This window comes from Trachurus trachurus, assembly GCF_905171665.1.
Source record: "Trachurus trachurus genome assembly, chromosome: 5".
Taxonomy (NCBI): Eukaryota; Metazoa; Chordata; class Actinopteri; order Carangiformes; family Carangidae; genus Trachurus; species Trachurus trachurus.
The window spans coordinates 20,503,181-20,524,179 of NC_139896.1; the positions used below are offsets into that span (position 1 = coordinate 20,503,181).

At 40.6% G+C, this 20,999-nt stretch overlaps 3 protein-coding genes across 3 annotated transcripts; all 3 read right to left on the bottom strand.

The window, feature by feature from the left end:
• Positions 1–1,843: 1,843 nt before the first annotated feature.
• LOC310985904 (intermediate filament protein ON3) lies at positions 1,844–8,879 on the bottom strand (the record flags this gene model as incomplete). Its single annotated transcript, XM_083971579.1, has 10 exons — positions 1,844–1,950; positions 2,815–2,861; positions 2,942–3,018; positions 3,103–3,246; positions 3,360–3,485; positions 4,253–4,417; positions 4,745–4,840; positions 5,564–5,624; positions 5,738–5,946; positions 8,568–8,879. 10 exons carry the CDS (start codon positions 8,877–8,879, stop codon positions 1,844–1,846), a joined length of 1,344 nt encoding a protein of 447 aa, XP_083827705.1.
• Positions 8,880–10,140: 1,261 nt separating this feature from the next.
• On the bottom strand, positions 10,141–14,218 carry LOC310985680 (deoxyribonuclease-1-like; the record flags this gene model as incomplete). Its single annotated transcript, XM_083971298.1, has 11 exons — positions 14,177–14,218; positions 13,150–13,235; positions 12,945–13,039; positions 12,713–12,790; positions 12,471–12,583; positions 12,279–12,391; positions 11,579–11,733; positions 11,152–11,248; positions 10,714–10,849; positions 10,364–10,612; positions 10,141–10,166 (listed from the first exon to the last, which is right to left on the bottom strand). The coding sequence occupies exons 2-11, from the start codon at positions 13,228–13,230 to the stop codon at positions 10,141–10,143; spliced, it is 1,143 nt and encodes a 380-aa protein (XP_083827424.1). The 5' UTR covers positions 13,231–13,235; positions 14,177–14,218.
• Positions 14,219–15,275: 1,057 nt separating this feature from the next.
• Positions 15,276–18,689, bottom strand: LOC310985681 (deoxyribonuclease-1-like; the record flags this gene model as incomplete). Its single annotated transcript, XM_083971299.1, has 8 exons — positions 15,276–15,343; positions 15,453–15,549; positions 15,846–16,000; positions 16,455–16,567; positions 16,793–16,896; positions 17,129–17,215; positions 17,360–17,454; positions 18,609–18,689. The coding sequence occupies 8 exons, from the start codon at positions 18,687–18,689 to the stop codon at positions 15,296–15,298; spliced, it is 780 nt and encodes a 259-aa protein (XP_083827425.1). The 3' UTR covers positions 15,276–15,295.
• Between the last annotated feature and the right edge of the window lie 2,310 nt (positions 18,690–20,999).

Consider the following 20,999-nt stretch of genomic DNA (forward strand, 5'->3'; position numbering starts at 1 on the left):
CTGCTTCCCCGCAACCGGTGTACTTCCGCTCACCATCCCCACAATGCAGCGCGTTGGCGCGAAAACTGCAGGCCAGCGACCAATCAGAAGCGAGGACAGCGTCGGTCGGGGAGAGCCCATCCATGCGCCCAACCCCCTTCACCGGCGGTGTGCGGGGACTTTGGTGCACCACCAGCCAGCGATCTGCTGCTACCAGCCAACCGTTACTAAGCAACGGCCCCTTCTTTTTGCCATAACCAACGGCTGCTCCGAAACTCTCAGCTGGTGTTTAGTCCAGAAGCTCCACAGTTTTAAATGTGTTTTACACACAAAGCAGCCCCACTTTCCTAATCGTGTCTCAACGATAGACAGCTGTAGGCAATTGGAACTTTAATTTCTAATTTATTAAATAAAGAAATAAAATAATAGTGATTTACTCTAAATCACCTCCTTAGAAAAAACATCCTGCTCTTCTCTGTACTGCCACATAAAGACAAAACACACTTTGGTCAAAACTGAGAACCTTTTAACATCATAGATGTAAATCACTGGAAGAAAAAAAACAGTTGTGCTTTCTGTGACGGTGACCACTTGTCCTCGACTAGCTGTACTGTACCCCTCACAACTCAAAACTAGACCAACCTTATGAAATTGTGATCAAATGTATAATATTTAGGAGGGATTCTACTGGCTAGTGGCCCACTGCTTACAGACAAAATGTAGTTTTACAATATACAGCTCTGAACCAAATAACCAAACCACTAGAGGGAGGTACTCAGCTGTTACTGCTTAAAACCACACAGAGAAGTGTTCCTGAAGCAAAAGTTTAAGAAAAACTACGCCCATATTATCCCTGCTACCAGAGTGACGGCAGATACTTTCAAAATATGATGATTTTCTAAATTCACATATTAGACATTTACTTGAATAACTCTGAACACATTGCTGATGTTCCAGTTACATTCATTACATTTATAGCTAGACACAATGAAATCATAATAATAGGATGTTTCTTTATCAGTAGCTATAGGATTACGTTAATTCCAGCAACATTACTATATTTGCAATACTGTAATTAATTCAACATTTTATAATATATAAATACAGGAAATGTATGTTTGGTAATTGGCCCAAATGAAATCTAAAGCATAATAAAAATAGAAAAGGCCTAAATCATTTGCCCTTTAGGGTGTGGTTCTTACTGTCACAATTAAATGAACACATTTGTGTGCTTTTTCTGAAGATATTCATTTTGAAATCTGTGCCATTAGCAAGAAAAAGACCACAGAGCCTGCTTTTTCATTTTTATTATTTTTATGGAAGCTACAGTAGATGAAACTTAAACCAAACCAAATAAAAACAACTAGTTTACCTGCATCAATCTTCAAGCTAATTTTCAGTGTTAATTCAGTGTAAAAAATATCTGTCTCAATACAAAACTCGTGATCCTAAATAAGTACACCACTAATAGGATATCCCCAAAATGATCGGCAAGATTACATCATTTTTATATTTAATGATTCATCACAGGTTACATATGCAGAGAAAGTCATATAGTGTTTGTAAGTCCCGTGTGAGCGTTTAATCACAATCAGCCTGACAGACTACAGCACACTGAGATGTTATGGAGTATACATTATAAGAGAAACAACAATCTCCCAAACTAATCCCACTTTATGTTCCATGATTAGATGAACAGATGTTTTTATTTCTACTTTATTCTAAGATAAATTTAGGTAATTAATTGCCCTATATTCATACCTCTTTGACTAAACTGTAGACCTGTGTAAATATCCTTTGTGTGTGTATACAGTCTTGTACTGCATGCATATAGTGTGTGCATGTGTGTGTGTGTTGGGGGGCATCAGTGTGTGCTGTATCTGGTGTTATCTCTGGTCTCAGTTGTCTTTATCAGCAGCTTTGGAGCAGGAGAGCTGCTGTTACTGTGGTAGCCATTAGTACTTTTAGTACCTGGAGAGAAAGACAGACAGAGGAAGAGAGGTAACGTTAGTGTGCAAAGAGATGGAAGCAAAGAAAGAAAGACAGGAAGATGGTGAAAGGAAAGAAAACAAACAGGAAAACAAAAAGAGAGGAGAGAAAATATAAAGAGAAAAAGAATGAGACAGAGGAGTCAGTGAAAACAGTGTTTAAACGATCAACGATCATCAGTTCAGTTTTAAATGTAATTCCTTTTACAACCTGTAAATTATAGGAACAGGCGTCTCCAAAATCTGGTTCTGATCTGATGCCAAGTCATTCAGGACCAGAATCACCACTAGGCTACTTTAATGCAATGTTGAATGAATGAGTTTAATGCAGCATTAATAAAATTTGGATGCCAACACAAGATTAAGCATCTATATACTACCATTCTCTGTTTGTCACTTCTACTAATGCACATTAAAGCACAAGACATGAGAACTAAACAGTAAAAATGTTTCATGTACACGACAGACACAGAACATGATCTAACATGAGAAAAATACTTTTTAATTCACAAAAAACAGACAACTGCAATAAATATATGAACCTACTGAATGTTTTGGATGAGGAATGAGGATAAGGAAAGGAAAGTGTGGTAATCCCAGGCACATTGTGTCATTATGTTATTACACTCAGAAAGGTCTAATTCTCAAAAAAAAAGAAATTACAATGACGTCTCTGATTTGAGATTGTAAATAACAATCAACCATTCAATTAAAAAGTGGAGATTGTGTCCATGTAAATAAAAGCAGATAAACACAAATTCGACAGCTGTGTTCGAAGCAAACTACTCTAACAGTTTAACACTAATGTATAACTCAAAGTTAGTGCTATCTAGCTGAGATTACTTACTATAGTTGGAGACGGCCTGAATGTTGAGGATGGACTGCTGTCCAAGTCTGCAGGACGAGAGATGGACGTTAGTTGGTTTGTTGTATTTCAGACAGACAGTCTAATTGTTTTTTCCTCTTTCCCTCACCTGTCCTCCTCTCCTTCCAGCAGCTTCCTGTAGGTGGCGATCTCAATGTCCAGGGCCAGTTTCAGGTTCATCAGGTCCTGCAGGTGAAGAGAAGACATGAGGAGTCTTTTGGTCTCAGGCTACAACTCCTCACAGCTCACTCGTCTCCCTCCGTAACTCACCTGGTATTCCCTCAGCTGTCTGGCCATGTCCTGTTTGGCTCTCTGCAGCGCGTCCTCCAGGTCTCTGGTCCGGGCCTTGGCCTCTTTCACAGCCAGCTCCCCACGCTCCTCCGCCTCAGCAAGCTGGTTCTCCAAACTGCCTCGCTGAGGGTAAAGGAAGGCAGTAGTGGAGGACAGGGACCAGAAATCATCCAGTGAGGATCTGACTCAACAAGTAAACAACATTTTGCTGGTCTGAAAACTCCAAGTCTCTGTACCTGAGCTTTGACGGCCTCAATCTCGCTCTGCAGGCGGCTGATCAGTCGGTTCACCTCGGCCACCTCGCCCTTCACAACACGGAGCTCGTCTCCGAACTGACTGGCCTGCACCGACATCTGGTCAAACTTCAGAGGAGAAGAAAAAAAATCTATGTGTTTGGTCTCCATCTCCTGAGGGAAACTTCTTAACCAGCCAAATGCTCCACCATGTTCATCAGCTGTTCTATGACTGAGTCTGCTGATTGCTGCTGAGCAGGTAGACGACATAGGCTGTTTATAGCTGAAAACCTCTGGTTGAAAACTATGAGGTTTGGATTTCGTCTGCTGTGGAAATCACATTTGAATGTTTGGCCTCTATGAAGGATTTCTGCTTTTACATTAAAGCAGTAGCCTACTAAAGAACTTTCAGTTTTGGTGGAGTTTGGCGGCGCCAGTGGACCAAAGCGGTAGTGTTTTGCCTGAAGGGAGACTCCATCTCCCATGATCACCAGCGCGTAGCGCCGTAAACATTCTGATCCCCTGGTGCATGGAAATTAACAGAAGACGTCCATACTAAGTTTCTGTTTCCACTGGATCATTTCATAGTAAACACACATACACAATCCGACGGGAACGTGCCGCATTGCCTGCTCCCTCCTCGTCATGACTCGCGAAAGTGAAAGTGAAACTTAAGTGAGATACGGGTTCCTACCATGCTCCTCAAAGCTGCTTAGTGCCAGAGAAGTCGATACAGACCCCCTCAGGCCATGACGGAGGTGTCATTCAACTTGTAGTCGATGTATCATCACAAAAGTTATGAAAATATGAAGGTTGAAAAGTTACTTAGTGTTGGTTTAAGTTTTTTTACACACTCTTTGCTGCTGTGGACTGCTTGGCCATCCCTCTGTCCTCACCTTGCTCTTGTACCAGGCCTCGGCCTCCTCTCGGCTGCGGGCTGCAATGTCCTCGTACTGAGCTTTAACCTCAGCGACGATCTGCTCCATGTTTAGGCTGCGGCTGTTGTCCATCTGCACCACCACCGACGTGTCTTTGATGCTGGCCTGCAGCTCACGCAGCTCCTGGTCAGGGAGTGAAACAGACCATCAGCTTGTCCTGACATGTTTTCTGTGAAGCTACACAGGTGTCGGCTTAATTCAAAACCGGTGTCTGTTTTCTTGGTTTTGTTTTTTGGAGAACTTGTCAAAGCTTCCAACAACCCCAACAATAGACAGAGATTTCTGTTGACAGAAATCCCTAAAGAGACATTTCAGGGACAGTTGATCTTTGAAGTCGACTCTGTGGTGAGTCATGACACTGAGGCCGAACAATGAACCACACCAGAGGGAAAACTGTGCAGCTACTGTGAGAAAATTCAGGCTGAGGACAAAGTCGACCCACTGCTGTACCTCGTCATAGATGTTGCGCAGGAAGTTGATTTCGTCAGTCAGAGCTCCCACCTTGTCCTCCAGGTCTGCCTTCACCAGGTAGGCCGAGTCCACATCCTGAACACACAGAAACACAGACAGGTTAAAGATAAGATAATGGATGGATGGATGGATGGATGGATGGATGGATGGATGGATGGATGGATGGGTGGATGGGTGGATGGATGGATGGGAAATACAATGAAATGTGTTAAGTTCTGTTCTGTTATGACAGGTAAATCTTAATGAATTGTAACGTGGATGAAAGTCAGTGGCTGTGTTGGCCTGCAGCCATTTTTATTTTTATTTTACTGATTTATTTCCATTGTTAAGTAATGTCTTGAGAACGAGATGAATCCTCTTTCTGCTCCTTTTCTGGAGAAGACTGACTGTCTAATCGGCTGTTCAGAGGTTTCCTGTTCTCGGAGGAAACACTCTCAGGATGAATCATCAGGATGAACAATAAACAGCTGCACTGAGAAGATTGGCTTCTTCAAAATCAACTTCACATTCCTCCAGGTCACTGACAGAGGAGAGGTCACAGTGACCAGGCATTTAAGCCATATTTAAGGGATCATTGAAAAAACATGTGTGTATGTGTGTAAACATGAGGAATGTCAGTTGATTGATTAGTAATCAGATTTTTTTAATCAAGGTTTCCTGATATGTAAAGTGAGTGTGTATGGGTTTAACACATGGGAGGGACAGAGACAGAGAGGGGGCGATTAAGGACAATACAGAGGTTCATCTTACCACACCTGTAATGTATGAATGAATATGAGTGTGCCTGCGTGTGCAAACCTTCTTTAGGATGACAAAGTCATTCTCCAGGTTGTTCCTCTTGTTGATCTCGTCCTCATATCTGTGTGGGGACACAGGACAGGACAATGCAACGCAAATGGTTCAATATAATCTAAACTGGTTCATTATATAATAATCATGTACTGTCTGTGTAGCCATGGTGACAGTCCTCACTTGTGTTTGTAGTCCTCCACCAGGCCCTGCATGTTCCTCAGCTCCCCGTCCAGCTTGGTCTTGTCATTGTTGACCAAGTCCATTTGGCGCCTGAGACCTGCCATGTAGGCCTCAAACAGGGGCTCCACATTGGACCGTCCCACTCCCTGACCCTGCAGCAGCTCCAGCTTTGTCTCCAGCATCTTGTTCTGCTGCTCCAGGAAACGTACCTTAGCGAAGGAGGAGGGACAGGATGAGGAGCAAAGTCAGGGAAATTAGTATTATTAATATTTTTTCATAATTTTCTAACATTTCATCAACCCAACAAATTGGTGACTGTTTGAAGAAATATTCCACGATGAACATAATCCTAAATTGCAGCCCTGCAATAATCTCCTTTCTCAGGTAAACACAGGTTCGTCCCTGCAGGTAACAAACCGGAGCTAAATGTCAACTCTAAATGTCCGAGCTCGTATCTGCACAGCTCGGGTTTCCTGCCTGAAGCCGGGTGGACACACCACGTATTATACCCCCTCCCTCCAACACAAAGCCTGGGCTCTGTTCAGAGCAGTAATCTCCCTCTGATACAGCCAAACTGTGTCTGACCTGATTCATCAGGTTACAACACTCAATGGGACGGAAATGGGGCAGAAAGCTTAAATATCCCGCAGCAGCGACTCCAGGGTTTTAATGTCACTTTAAATCCCCAAAACACATACAGTCACTGAACCAGCTTTTAAAGGCTTCAGGTCTCTGAGTTACAGTCCAGATCCAAGTGTAACAATCAGTATTAGTATATCACGATACTTAAATCATAATACGATATTATTGTTGAGTATAGCAATAACATATTGTGCTACATTATGGTTGTTGTTGTTGTTGTTGTTTTCCCTTTTTGCAACTGCAAATTAGACGCAGTCAGAAAAACTACTCATTTGCAATTTATACAAGAAAAAAAAATCAGCAGCATCCATGTATCAATGTAATATTGTCAAATTATTGTGATACAATGCTGTATTGATTTTTCCTCCAGTCCTTGTAAATACTGCTTTATTTCCCAGTGGTCGTCTCTAGTCACAGACTCTAAGGCAGATTTAAACTGTGTCATAATGATTCTCTGCAGGGGGGAAGCAGCTCTTTTATGTCACAGCTGATCTGGTATACAGATTTCCTGCTTTTTGAAGATTTATTTTAATTTTTGAAGTAGTAAATCAGCAATAGCATCCAGGATCAATAAACAATTTGGAAAAGTATCTAGGGAAATCTCATGCAGTAAAAATGGGGTTGTTTGGATTTCGATCATGAATGAATGTCACTGCTAACACTGTTTTGTTTTACATTCATTTCACAATACCATTAATAGCAATATATTTTATATAATTTGTTGTCATGGTAGTTGCTTCCATTTCTTTTATGTTTATGTATGTGCATAAACAGCACTTACATCAGTCATACTTTGGAAATTATTGTTTGTATTCGTTTTTTATTTGTTCATATTTTGCTCACTAGATTCTTCATTTATTGAATCAAAGAGGAGATCTGGCATCAGTATAAAAACAGCACTTTAACCAAACGTCCAGATTATATCAGTGAAACTTTGAGCTCTTTGTGTTAAGTTTAACTCGTCAGTCTGACACAGAGGGAGGAGGTGAAGAGGTTAAATCTGTCTGTTTGGACACATAGACCTCGGTCCAGCTCCGTGCTCTGTCTCTTTACGCCTGAAGTGTATCTCTGCTGATGTGAGACGCCAACAAAGCCTCCATTGTGAGGGTGCGTTACCTACTCCGTGAGAAAGCGGAGATGTTCCCTAAGTAGGGTATCAATGTCCAACATCATCAGAGAGCTGCTCACTGCTCTGTGGGAACTGTGCTCAGCCTGTTTACTGACACACTGGACGCTCTGTGGTCGGCCACTCTGTTTTATCCACATTAGAAAAGAAATAGAGTACAGATTCTCACCTTTAGATTGATTTCTTATAATTACACAATAATACACAGTGCAAGGAATGACGCACTGATACTGTCCTGATGCATCTTACAAAAACAGGTTTAAAATGACTGCACTGTTCATCCACCTGCACAGGTGTTCTCACGTATTCTAATTAGACCTTTGCAGAGTTCAGAGAAGTTTAACCAGAATTAAAATCACCTCTGTGTGTTTAACTGTGTGGTGTTTAAACTCTACCGGTCTTGTTTGTTTAGAAATTATAAAGTTGAGCAGATTTCATAAACGTCATCATGCCGCTCAGATTAACACCCAGACACTAGCTACATCTTTATGTGTGAGTTAAGATGGTACAAGTAGAGCTGAGATATAAATAGAGGCCCAGTTTGACTCACTTGTTTAGAAAGTTTAATTCAACTTTTTGGGGAGGGATCACAAAGAGATGTGTTGTTAAAACATTTAATTAGTACCTTATCAAATCAATGCTGAAACAGATTGCTGAATCATCTGATGTCCACAAGTGCTGAACATAAAATATAAATGAGGAAACATGGATATTGCATTAATGATGCGCACAAAACAATTTGGTGAATGGAGCTGTTCAGTCTGGTGGATCTTTTATTAATCAGTTCATGTGGTTTTATTTTCACTCTGAATTAATATTTGATATCAGATTCTAATTTAAAGAGACAAAATACAGGATAAACAAAGTTAAAGATTAATTTGACTAATAAGATTATCTATTTATTTAGATATTGTGATAATATTGTTATTGTTGTCATAACACACGTAAAAGCATCTGATCCTTGTTACTGAGGCTTGAACCTGAGAAAGTTTTGTCTTTTTTTCCTGGGTAGAAGCTGATACGTTTTCTGTTACTATCCAGCTCAATCCCTCCTCTTGTTACCTTATCGATGAAGCTGGCGAAGCGGTTGTTGAGACTCTTGATCTGCTCCTTCTCGTGGGCTCGGCTCATCGACAGACTGGGGTCAATCTCCAGGTTGAGAGGGGCCAGCAGGCTCTTGTTGACGGACAGGGTGGTCAGCGGGGCGCTCAGTCCGTGGTGGTGCCCATTGGAGCCCATGTACAGGGAGCTGCTGCTCAGGGAGACGCCACTGAAGCCCCCCTGACCTGGACCATAGCCGCTCAGCCTCCTGGAGCCGGCGCTGCTCCGGACGGAGTTACTGGAGCTGATTCGCTTGGAACGACTCAGACTCATGGTGGAGGAGAGATGGAGGGATGCAGAGGGAACTAAGGAGTAATAGGAAATGGATGAACCAGAGAAGCAGAGTGAAGTAGTGTGAGGAGTCTGAGCACTGTGAGGGGGTCTCAGGTGTCTCAGGTGTATCATGGCCTTTTAAACCTCCCCAGGGTGGAGTCAGAGGAGGAGAGAGGCTGCAGCACAGAGAGCTGGTGTCAGGTGTCCAGTGTTCAGGTGGATGGGTCCACCTGTGCACAAAATGGCGCTGGTGATTGTGGATCCTTTTACTTGTTTAACTTCATCCTCCATGCAATAAAACTCCTGATCCAAAGCCTCTAATTTAAAATGATCTGAACCTTGGAGACCGATCAAATCTGCCTCCACTAACCAACCAACGACCTCAACCATCTACTTAGTGCCACGTTAGACAAACACTGACATTAAACATGTCAGTTTAAAGCTGCAGCTAATGCTTTTCTTTTAAAGTATATTTTTTGGAGTTTTTGCCTTTATTCGATAGTGAGATGGACAGGAAAGGGGGAGGCAGAGAGGGGGAACAACATGCAGGAAAGGTCTGCCCGATGCAGGATTCGAACCGGGGACGTCTGCGTTGAGGACTGTAGCCTCTACATGGGGCGACCGTCTTCACCACTGTGCCACGCACCGCCCCAGCTAATGCTTTTCAGGTGCTGTAAAAAATCTGATGTTTTTTTTTTTTGCAAACAGCTATATACTGTTAGAAATGCTGACTCAAAAGCAGGCTGAGCACTGGTTTGTTTAGTTGTTATTAAACTGTATCGACATACATTATCGAATGATGTTGTTGCTTATTTGTTTGTATTTGTGTCCTTTTACATATATTACTTTTGTGAAGCACACTGAGCTTCTTCATCAAATGTGCTCTACATGTAAATTGTCTTCTTCTATTCTACTTCTAGCAGTGCCGTACGATCATGAGGAGTAGAGTCTGTAATCACCTGGTGTCCCTTGAATCAGTAATCTATTAATGTGCAAATATTTTGTATTTCTGCATGACCAATTAAAGTAAGAGTTCAGTATGAGTTCAGTACATGAGACTTGAAACCAAAGAAAGAAGAAAACTTTTTCTTTTCCAACAATCTTTAAAATAAATCTGCTTATAACATTGATTACACATTGATACATCGTAAAATTATAACACACAGACAGTATATATACTACTGATGTTCCTTTTTAAAGCTGGTGAAAAAAACGTATGTTTTTATTTGAGTCTGTTGCTGCACCATCATCATCTGGATCTTTATCTTGATGTCAACAGGTCCTGTCCTGGTTGACAGTGTCAATGAAGTTTATAACACATTTGATAGTTGATTCAAGTATGATCAGGCTGCAACGCAATCGGTGCATGTCAGTTCAGGTCAGGTCAAGTTATTTTAACGTTTATCGTTTTTTATTTTTAGCTGATGATGTTGAATCTGATTCATTCAACCGTCGTCTCTTGGCTACAGTGACTGGTGACCGACCTCTCTTCCTTTTTACACCAGTGGTCTTCTTCTGTGGTCCTGAGCATGCGGCCTTGGTCTTCTGTGGTCCTGTGGACGTGGTCTTCTTCTTCTGTGGTCCTGAGGACGTGGTCTTCTTCTTCTGTGGTCCTGTGGAGGCGGCCTTCTTCTTCTGTGGTCCTGAGGACGTGGTCTTCTTCTTCTGTGGTCCTGAGCACGCAGCCTTGGTCTTCTGAGGTCCTGAGGATGTGGCCTTGGTCTTCTGTGGTCCTGTAGTGTTCATGTCACAATCCAATTAAATAAATTAGAAATTAATCAGTTTGAGATCATTGTAACTGAGCTGTGGTCAGGATGTCAGATTGATCACACACCTCGCCTCTGAGTTTGTCCTGGGGACGTCAACTTCCTTTGTCGTGACACAACCGTTTTCTGCTGCTGTAGAGGTTTGTTTTTCTGGCGGCTCTTCAGCTCCACCTCCACAGGGTAGTGGTCACTGACTCCGAGGGTCTGGGAGCAAATAGAATCACATGCTGAATATTTTTGCTGAATAAGCTGAGGCCTGGTGATGTTGCTGCAGAACAGCAATGGTAACTTGTGGTTAATGTTAGCAGTAACAAAACCTCCAGCGTATACAGTATGTCAGCTGAGAGCTTTAGCATGTCCAGCTCACTTATCATAGATCTGTGACCACAGCTTAAGCAGAAGCTTTAATGGTGAAACTGTAACTGTTATCATTGCACAGAGCACATGTTGAACTCTACCATACGGACACCGACTAACAGATGGGTCTTCTTTAGTCTTATACTTACTTCATCATCTGTCAGTCCGAACTTCTTCTGGAAGTTGAAAGACTTTGCTGATCCAGAGACAACAGCTTTCAGCATGGAGTCTCCGTACACCACAATCCTTTCAGGAGAAAAGGCATTGAGGTAATTACATTATAAACAACAAACGATAAACTGATGGACACAAACAACAAGAAATGTGATGGGAAAATCATCCAAATACACAACAACACAAGATAATTCAAGCAAATTTGAAAATTCTAGATACTGGCGAGTAGCCTACTGTATAATAAACAGTGATTAGCCAAAACAGAGGAGCAATTTTTTTTTAATTCTTTCTTAAATTGTGACATAATAAATAGATTTGAATGACAGATACAACTTCTCATCCTCAGTCAGAAAAAGCAGACATGCCAACCAAACCTTAAAACAGTATTAACATGTGTGTCACCTGTCATAGGTGTTGTCATTATTGTTGCTCGCTGTAGTGTCAACTCCGTCACCTATTAGCCAATGGTAGGTAGCCGTAAAGATGCGGATCTGTCTCAACTTCTTCTTGGAGAGATAACGACCATCTGCGTTAAAGTCTCCCAGGATCATGATGTTCTAAACAAATAACAACAACAGCAACAACAGGCATGAAAAAATCAATATATTGTCCTCTCATTCTCACATTTAAATATTATAAAATTAAAATAAATCAAACCGATATGAAGGACGTTATAAGTCTAAAGTTAGTGCATCATCTAGCAACTGAATGGACTTAATTATATTTTTCCTTGTAATTTACTGCATCATTTAGTGAATTCAGTTGAGAAGACGTTACACAAATGAAGCACCTTGCTTGCTTTTAGTTTTAAAAAAATTTTTTTTTTATCACACTCACAGCTGCGTTTGCACACGGGTTAGTATTCAAATATTAAACTGATAAAGGCCAAACCGTCAGATAGCAGAAGAACTGTTTGCAGTGACTCTACAGAAATAGTTCACTTTGAATACTGGACTAAATGTTATAGACTTTTATAAATATTGTGTTTACAGCTGGTTCACTTGTGCTGCTAAATCCATCTGAGTTTCCAAGGTCAAGAGAAGAAAAGCACATAAAACTAACTCCAACAGGAGGTGGACACTCATCAAACTATCCGCCCTACATCATTTCCCCAGTTCTTCCGCACGGCATCAACCACGTCATGCAGCTCATCCAGCTCCTTCAACGAATCCTCTGGTTTAGTGTGGACTGGGATCAGGATCAGGTCTTTCACAACTGGGACACAAATGTGCAGTTAAGAGAAAGGTGATCACTCAAGTCATAAATGCAAGCAGACATACAATATGGTACATACGTGTGGCTGGACAGTGAAAACGCAAGATGAAGGGCTCTCTGGCAAAGGCGTCTTCATCTCCGGGTTGATTATCCTCATACTGGTGACAGGCCGTCAGTTTCGCCTCATCCGGTCTGAGACACACACACACCAACAAACACACACAGGCGTGTTTTACCACTAGCTGCAGTTAAACCCAGTCATTACAGGTGATGTATCAGTGGTTTGATGATGATTCCCCCCCATTGAACCTGAGCTCTCACCTGTAGAAACAGACAAACTGTTCTTTGTAGGTGTCTCGACCTAGCTGGGTGCTAGCAACCATGGAGTAGGGACGTGTCCTGTTACATCTGTAGGCAACATTCAATAAAGGTGCTGAGAGTGATAGTGTCTGAGGGTCAACTAACTCCACCAATCAGTTCATTAGTGTGGGATTTCTTGAGTTATGTGTAGCCCCATGAAAGAAAGGAAATTTGGGGTAACTGCTGCCATCACCTGGTAGCGTTGAGCTCATGATGTAACTTCTCCATAGCCTTTCCGCTCTTATCTACCACCTCCAGTATCACTATCATACTGTAGCGAGATATGATCTGGAAGTTGACATGTACAGTTGACATGTCATTTAGACGCCACACAGAACACACACATACCTGAGGGTTGTTTCACTTTACATAATATGTGTAATGGTGATCAGACTCACTTTGATGAGGAGGCGGCAGATCCTCTTGTTGTTGACTTTTTTCATTCCCAGGTTTCTGACGTTAAAGGCTGCTACCTTCATTTTGACTTCATTATGAAAGACAGATTGACAGAGGGGAACCAGAGGTTGAGTGTGTGACACAAAATAGACAGAAGAAGAAACAAAAAGCAGAACCTGAGATAGACAAACCGTGTGAAATGTAAACAGAAAGTCCTCTGTGGTGACATGAGGATCCAGAAATACACCTGTGGAAACGATACATTGATGGAAGAGCTGATCTCTTCAGAAATGAATGGAAACCTTTGTGGGAATCTAACATATTTTGTAGGCTATTTCATAAACAAACTCCTGATTTGGGGACATTGTAAACGTTGGATCTGTGGACACAACACAGAACACCATATTATTTCTCTTGTTGAGTAAATGTTGCGGCCTCTTTTCTTGACCTCACTTACACACTGTAACACTGTTATGCTGCTGTGTTATATGTTTCTCGAATGAAAATTTGAAAAAGAAATCCTGAACCGATTTACACCGATTTTGGCCATTCACTGTAAATCTGACTCTTTTTATTCTCTGAGGTCTGTTGATGTAGTTTACAGTAATGTTGTTGTTGGAGGTCTGGGCTCTCTCAGTGTCCTTCTACTGTCATAATGAGAGGAAGTAACATTATGTGATGTGGAATATCAGCTCCCTGCTTCCTCACACTCTCAGGTGACGAGACGTAACGTAGAAACACAAGGCAGTTTTCAATATTTCTGAAACACAAGAGTGACTGAGCTGAGTCACAAAGGGATGATTGATTTCAAGCAACGCGATTACATCAAGTTTAGTTGTGAGCGTCTGGTTCCATTTTACCACCTTAACACTGAAACTGAAAATATACCAGGTTTCACAAAGTGTGAAATAGTGCACATACACACACAGACACACACTTGACTTATATTACTATAATCAGTAGGAGCTTTGCTGAGGAGCGTTTAGGTCTATACCTTATTTCCTTCATGCAAATAGTAGAAAAACTCACCAGTTGGTCCGGACGCCGCGAGAGGCAGCAGCTGTTAATGAGTCCTGAACTCAGAACAACTGTCTGACAAGACCACAACCAGGAAATGTCTGTCTGCAGACACACACACACACATGCAAGCAAACTACATAACCCGCCCAACAGTCTTTATCTGGTATCAGCTTCCTGTGCGTGTCATCGGCCTTCATCACTAAAACCACAGTCTGTGCTACAAAGAAAAAACCTTTATCATTGAAATTAAAATGTACTCCTTTCTGAAGAAATTGATTTAGAAAATATTCATAGCCTATATTCTCTTTTCAAATTGAAATGAGAGGATTAGCAATATCATGCACAAGGAGAATAGTGTTGTCAAGGGAAACAGCTGGCCTGGCTCTGTCTCCATAACCAATGGTAAATATTTTTGTTTGATGCTGGGTCACTACAGGTGGATGTTTTCTGCAACATCAAATCATTGATCAGATATTTTTTGTTTATTTTATATTCATCATTATGTTATCTAGCACTTATTATTATTATAACAATGTTAACTTCTATCTGACATTACGTAATTGATCCCTCATTCTCATTTATCAAATTCTTTGTGATGTATTGGATTGAACTCTGGAAAATGTTGTCATTTATTAAGAAATTAAATTGTAGAGCGATCGTATGTTTCCATTTCATGTTAGTAATTATGCATCATAAGGGTGGTGTACTGTATAATCAGTATAGTAGGATAGAGTATCATTATAATTATAGTGATAGTATGAATGAGTATTGATGTGTCTGTTGTTTTGAATGGGACCCCAGGTGGAGTAGCCATTGTTATAGCACAGTGGCTAATGGTGATCTAACTAAATGAATAAATAAATCCATCTCCAATATTTCTTCAGCTTCACGTTCTTACACTCAATCAAGATTCATAGGCCTATCTATAATATTTTACTGTAACAAGAAGCTGTAACCCTCTAGAATAAAATATCAGGCAACAACAACACAAAGTTCGGTTACGCTCTTTATTCCAGTTACATACTGTTTTAGGTGATCGAGGCAGTCACCACCAGCTGCAGAGTGTGTTTCAGAGATAACATTACTGTAAGACGCCCAGTCGACTTCAGTCAGATGTTAGCCCGCCCTCTATTGGAGCTCCACCTCCACAGGGTAGTGGTCACTGATGGCTTGAGCCTGAAAAACACAGCTCATTACGTAATGTTTTTGGAAACTTTACAAAATTGGAAGGAATGAGTTCTGTAACTGATCAAAAATATTTAATGTAAAAGGTCAAAGGTCTCACAGAGGCGTCAGACAGACGGTAGGCTCTTTGGAAGTTGAAAGCCTGCGCTGAGTCTGGCACAACAGAGTCATACATGTGCTTTCCAAACACAATGATCCTGTAGATAGATAGATAGATAGATAGATAGATAGATAGATAGATAGATAGATAGATAGATAGATAGATAGATAGATAGATAGATAGATAGATAGATAGATAGATAGATAGATAGATAGATAGATAGATAGATAGATAGATAGATAGATAGATAGATAGATAGATAGATAATTATATTTACCTGGTAACTGCTCACATATAGCTTTTTAAACAGAGACGCTGATATTGTCACTGTAATTTTTCAACACTGTCAAAGAATTATTTTACCCACAACCAAAGAGCAGGGCGTAGAGGTACCTGTCATATGTGTGGTCATTGTTGTTACTTGTTGTGGTGTCAACGTCATCGTCTATCAGCCAATAGAAGGGAGCATCCAACATGGGACTGTTTTCCCTCCTGCTTTGTGAGAGATAACGTCCATCTGCATTGAGGTCTCCTAAAATCATGATGTTCTGCAGAATAATACAATTTATCATCACAAACATCATCAGCAACAGGCAACACTATTTCAATTCTTCTTTTAGGTATTTATATGGGCTTTTGGGACAGCTGCAGAGAGACAGGAAATGGGGGACAGAGAGAAGGGGAATGACATGGAGCAAAGGACCACCAGTGGAATCAAGCCGGGGACCACTGCAATGAGAACTAGCCTCTGCATATGGGGCGCCTGCTCTACCCAGTGAACGAAACAATGCCCTTTAAAGGCATCCTAAATCAAACTCTTCACATAATAATAATAATAATAATAATAATAATAATAATAATAATAATAATAATAATAATAATAATAATAATAATAATAATAATAATTATTATTATTATTATTATTATTATTATTATTATTATTATTTTTCCTACATCTTTATATACTTCAAACATATTTTTATTTCATTTTATCCAACTCACCGTAGTCCTGTATCTTATCCTCACAGCTTGGACCACCTTCTTCAGAGCGTTCAGCTCAATCTCTGCATCCTCTGGTTTACTGTGGACTGGGATCAGCACCAGCTTTGTCAAAGCTACAGCAAACACAGACACACAATGAGGTTAACAAGACACACTCACGTTTGTTCTCTCTCTCTCTCTTTGTCTCACACAAACACACACACACACACACACACACACACACACACACACACACACACACACACACACACACACACACACACACACACACACACACACACACACACACACACACACACACACACACACACACACAGTATATAGTAGAGAGTATGTACCAGTACTAAAACACTTGAACTGCACAATGAAGGGGTCTCTGGCAAGAATGTCTTCACCCGTCTCTTTGTACTGGTAGGTGTCCATCACGCTCACGTTGCTCTCTCTGAGACACAGATGCAGTGTGTAAGTATCATCCACATGTATCACAAATCACGACACAAATAGTGATGTACAGTATCTGGGCTATTTACTGGCACCTGGAGACCAGGGGGTGGAGCTCACATGAACTTGAACCAAAGGGTCCTATATCTATCAGGCAGTCTGAAAAACTACACGTGACTTCACCCTGCAGAGTAGGTGCTTCTGCCCTGGAGAAAGACAAAAGACTTTCCTACCTGAAGAGATAGACAAATTTCTCCTTGTGAGTGCTGCGCCCCAGTGGTTTGCTGCTCACCATTGTGAACGGGTCACGTCGATTGTCTCTGTCAAAAACAGTGTTGTACATTTACAAAATATTACAATAACAATCAATTCATCCAACTTAGATGTCTGGTAGTCTTTGTTGATTACTGTAATCTCACAGATCCGTGCCACGCAATCACTGTGTCCATGTTTAGAGAACTCACTCGAATTTGTTGAGTTCTTCTAGGAAGAACTTCATGGCCCGGCCGTTGGAGTCCACCACCTCCAGCAGCACCACCACACTGTACCGAGACACAATCTGCAAGTAGCACAGCAACACATGAACCAATGCAACAAAACAGTGTGACAAAGTTAATACATAAAAACACACACCACAGTTGTAGAAAAAAAGACAGGAAAGAAAAGTTCTAGTGTGGAATTGAGTTTTATTAACTTTATCAACCAGAGCTGTGGATAAAGATCACCAAGGAATGATGTTAAATTTAGGATTGATTTTAAGATTTTATTGTTTGTTTTTAAAGATCTTAAATGGCTTAGCCCCACCCTATTTATGTGACCTTTTAAGTTTTCAAGTTGCACCCAGAGAAACAAGATCAACAAATACGCTTCTCCTGGGGGTCCCTAGAACAAGATGCAAAACTAGAGGTGACAGAGCTTTTGTGGTGGCAGCACCCGGGCTCTGGAACAAGCTTCCTAGACACATAAAATCTGCTGAAGATCTTGTGCAATTCAAGTCTTTGCTCAAGACCTACTTTTTCTCGCTGGCCTTCAGTGTGGGTTAATATGGCAAACTCAGCTATGTGGAACTGTTTATTTGTGCATGCGTATGGATCTGAGTCTGAATGTGTTTGATAAAATGTGTCTGATATGACCTGTACAGCACTTTGGTCAACAATTGTTGTTTTTAAACGTGCTATATAAATAAACTTGAACTGAACTGAACTGAACAGAGCCTCAGCAGTGCAGAAGCAGAGACTGCAGTTCCTCTACCGACCACTAGAGTGAGTCTCCTACAGTGAATCAGTCCACATAGATTCCCACATTAGTCCATGAGCCAAGACCCCAAAACTGGTCTACGGCAATCAAACGGGTGGCCAATTTCTAGTTTGTTTTTTTTTGACTTGCTTGACATCTCTAGTTCAGTTTGGCATGATAACCCTTGCAGACTGGTGGCTTAGTGGTAGTTTTCATGTGTTGAATATGTGGACCCCTAGTTAATTCAATTCAATAGTAGACTATATTAAAATGTCCAACTTTACAGCAGAAATAAACATGTTTACAGTCTGGTACAAAAACAGTTTTGGTCTCTACAGCTAATCTCCTCCTTCAAGACGATTGTTATAAAACTCACATATTTACACTTTGTTAATCTCTCAAGGTATGGAGGACTGAGGGCAGTTGACTGACAGCTGACCATATTTGGATGAGATGGGAAGGCCAGAGTGAACTCACCTTGATAAGACGTGTCCGCACAACGTCATTTTTGACTTTTTTAATTCCCAGATTCTTGACATTGAAGGCAGCAATATTCATTTTGCCTTTGAAAACAAAACAAAAAAACATTTTGCAGCCTCTTAGCAGCTCTGTGACATTATAAACAGAAACATTTATGTTTGTTTGTTTATGTTAAGGGATGTCTAAAAATGATGCTGCCCAAGATCACTGCTGTAGCTTGCGATGTTAACATACCAACGTATGCTAATGGGAACATATAGGTTTTGCAGGTATTTGTCATAGATCAAAGTTTTTAAAATGAAAATCTGTCACAAAGTGAATATGAACCCATTAAATAATGAACTAACGAGGCTTAAAGGAAGAGTCATGAGTGGGGAAATGTGGGATAGAGATAAACAGACAACAGCTGAGAAAGGGACAGTTTTATCTGCAGCAGAAAGTCTTTGTATTCATATTATTTTAATGTTTATTAGTAATTAATTCCCCTGCCTCTAATGAGTGGTGAGCTCATTTCTCCACTGGACAGGAGATATTCTTTATGATGATGACTAAGCAGCCAAACCCTGAGTCACGTCCTCTGTTGCAATATCTTACTTTTTTATTTTATTTTATTCTATTATTTTGCCAAAAATACAGACAAACATCAAAATACAAATTTAATTATCAATTCTCCTGCACCATCCCCTAAATTTGGACTGTTCACCTTTCTGACGATAAAGTTCACTTTGTTTTCTTTCATCTTCCACAGGAATCCAATCACTTCACCTATTTAAACATTCATTCATGTTTCAAACAGCTGCAGAAATTCACCCACAACAAAAACATTTGGTTTCCTCATATAAAAAGAAACAAGCTGACCCACTTCTAGTGAAGTGTGAACACATCTGCACTTGAACTCCTGAATAAAAAACACAATAATATATAAACTGATCTATAAAACTATAGAGAGGAGAAAGTAAGTGAAGCACAGGCTGAAGAGGAAACTTAACTGATCAAAACATAAATCTGAACCTGCTGTATTCATTAGTCTGACAGTTGCTACAGGTAGAAAACAAACTCATGAAGCACAGACTCACCAGATGAGCTGAGGTTGTCTAACAGCAGAGATGATCAGAGCTTCAGAAACTGAGACTGAGCTCCTCAAACGTAACACAGGAAGAGATACTGGCAGCCAAAAAACAGGCGGCACACTCAAATCACAGAAGGAGTGGCGCCACAAAAAGCCGCCAAAAAATCAGGTCCGGCAAAAGCAATTGACCATTTCCTGACAGTTCTGGCATTGGATTCTGGATTAAAGATTTCAGGACCCAGACACAGATGAAGACAGAACAGTGCAATGAAGTAAAAACTGATTTTTAGACATGTTGTTCAGGGAATCCAGAGTCTGGTAAAACAAACCAAAGTGGCGCCATGGTGCCACCTCAGTAACAACATTTTTTTAAATTATTCTACTGCATAACAAGAATTGCTGCTGCTCATACTTGCTGTACAGAAGAAGAGAGAGGAGAAAGGGAAACTAATTGGGAAGAACAAGGAGAAGAAAGTGTGCAAGAGGAAGCAGAAAGAGAAGGAAAGACAGAAAAGGAGGAGAAGAAGGAGAAAGAGAAAGATCTTTAGATCTTGAGGAAACAACTTCAGTTGTCTATAATCTCTATAAATTATAAACACACTGTGTTAATGATAAACAATTTATTACAGTGTGTTAGTGATAAACAATATGAAAATTCACTGGGGACTGAAAATGAGTCATACTGGAGAAAAGGCGGGAAATTACAGGCTGGTTATAACTGTCCAGTAGTAAGCAAGGACACACACACACACAGGAAAAAAAATCTGTCTTTCCTTCAATTCAAAATGAAGCCACGCCTCTTTCCTCTGCCCGCTTCTCTTTCGGTTTCCTGATATTTTGAATCGCCCACTCAATAAAACTCCTGATCCAAAGCCTCTAATCTGAAATGATCTGAACTTTGGAGATCGACCAAATCTGCCTCCACTAATCAACCAACTACTTCAACCATCTACTTAGTGCCACGTTAGACAAACACTGACATTAAACAAATGTCAGTTTAAATATGCAGCTACTGCTTTTCAGGTGCTGCAAAAATTAGCACTAAACTCTGATGTACCATCACTGTTTAGATTTAATGGACGTAGTTTAACTTGCTTGGTTTTTTTTTTTGCAAACAGTTATATACCGGTACCGTTAGAAATGCTGACTCAAAAGCTAACTCAAAACATTTCTCCTCACAGTCGATTTTCATTTCAGGCTGAGCACTGGTTTGTTTTGTTGTTATTAAACTGTTGCTTATTTGTTTGTTAAATTATATTGTATTTGTGTCCTACTGTATTATGTATTACTTTTGTGAAGCACATTGAGCTACTTCTTCA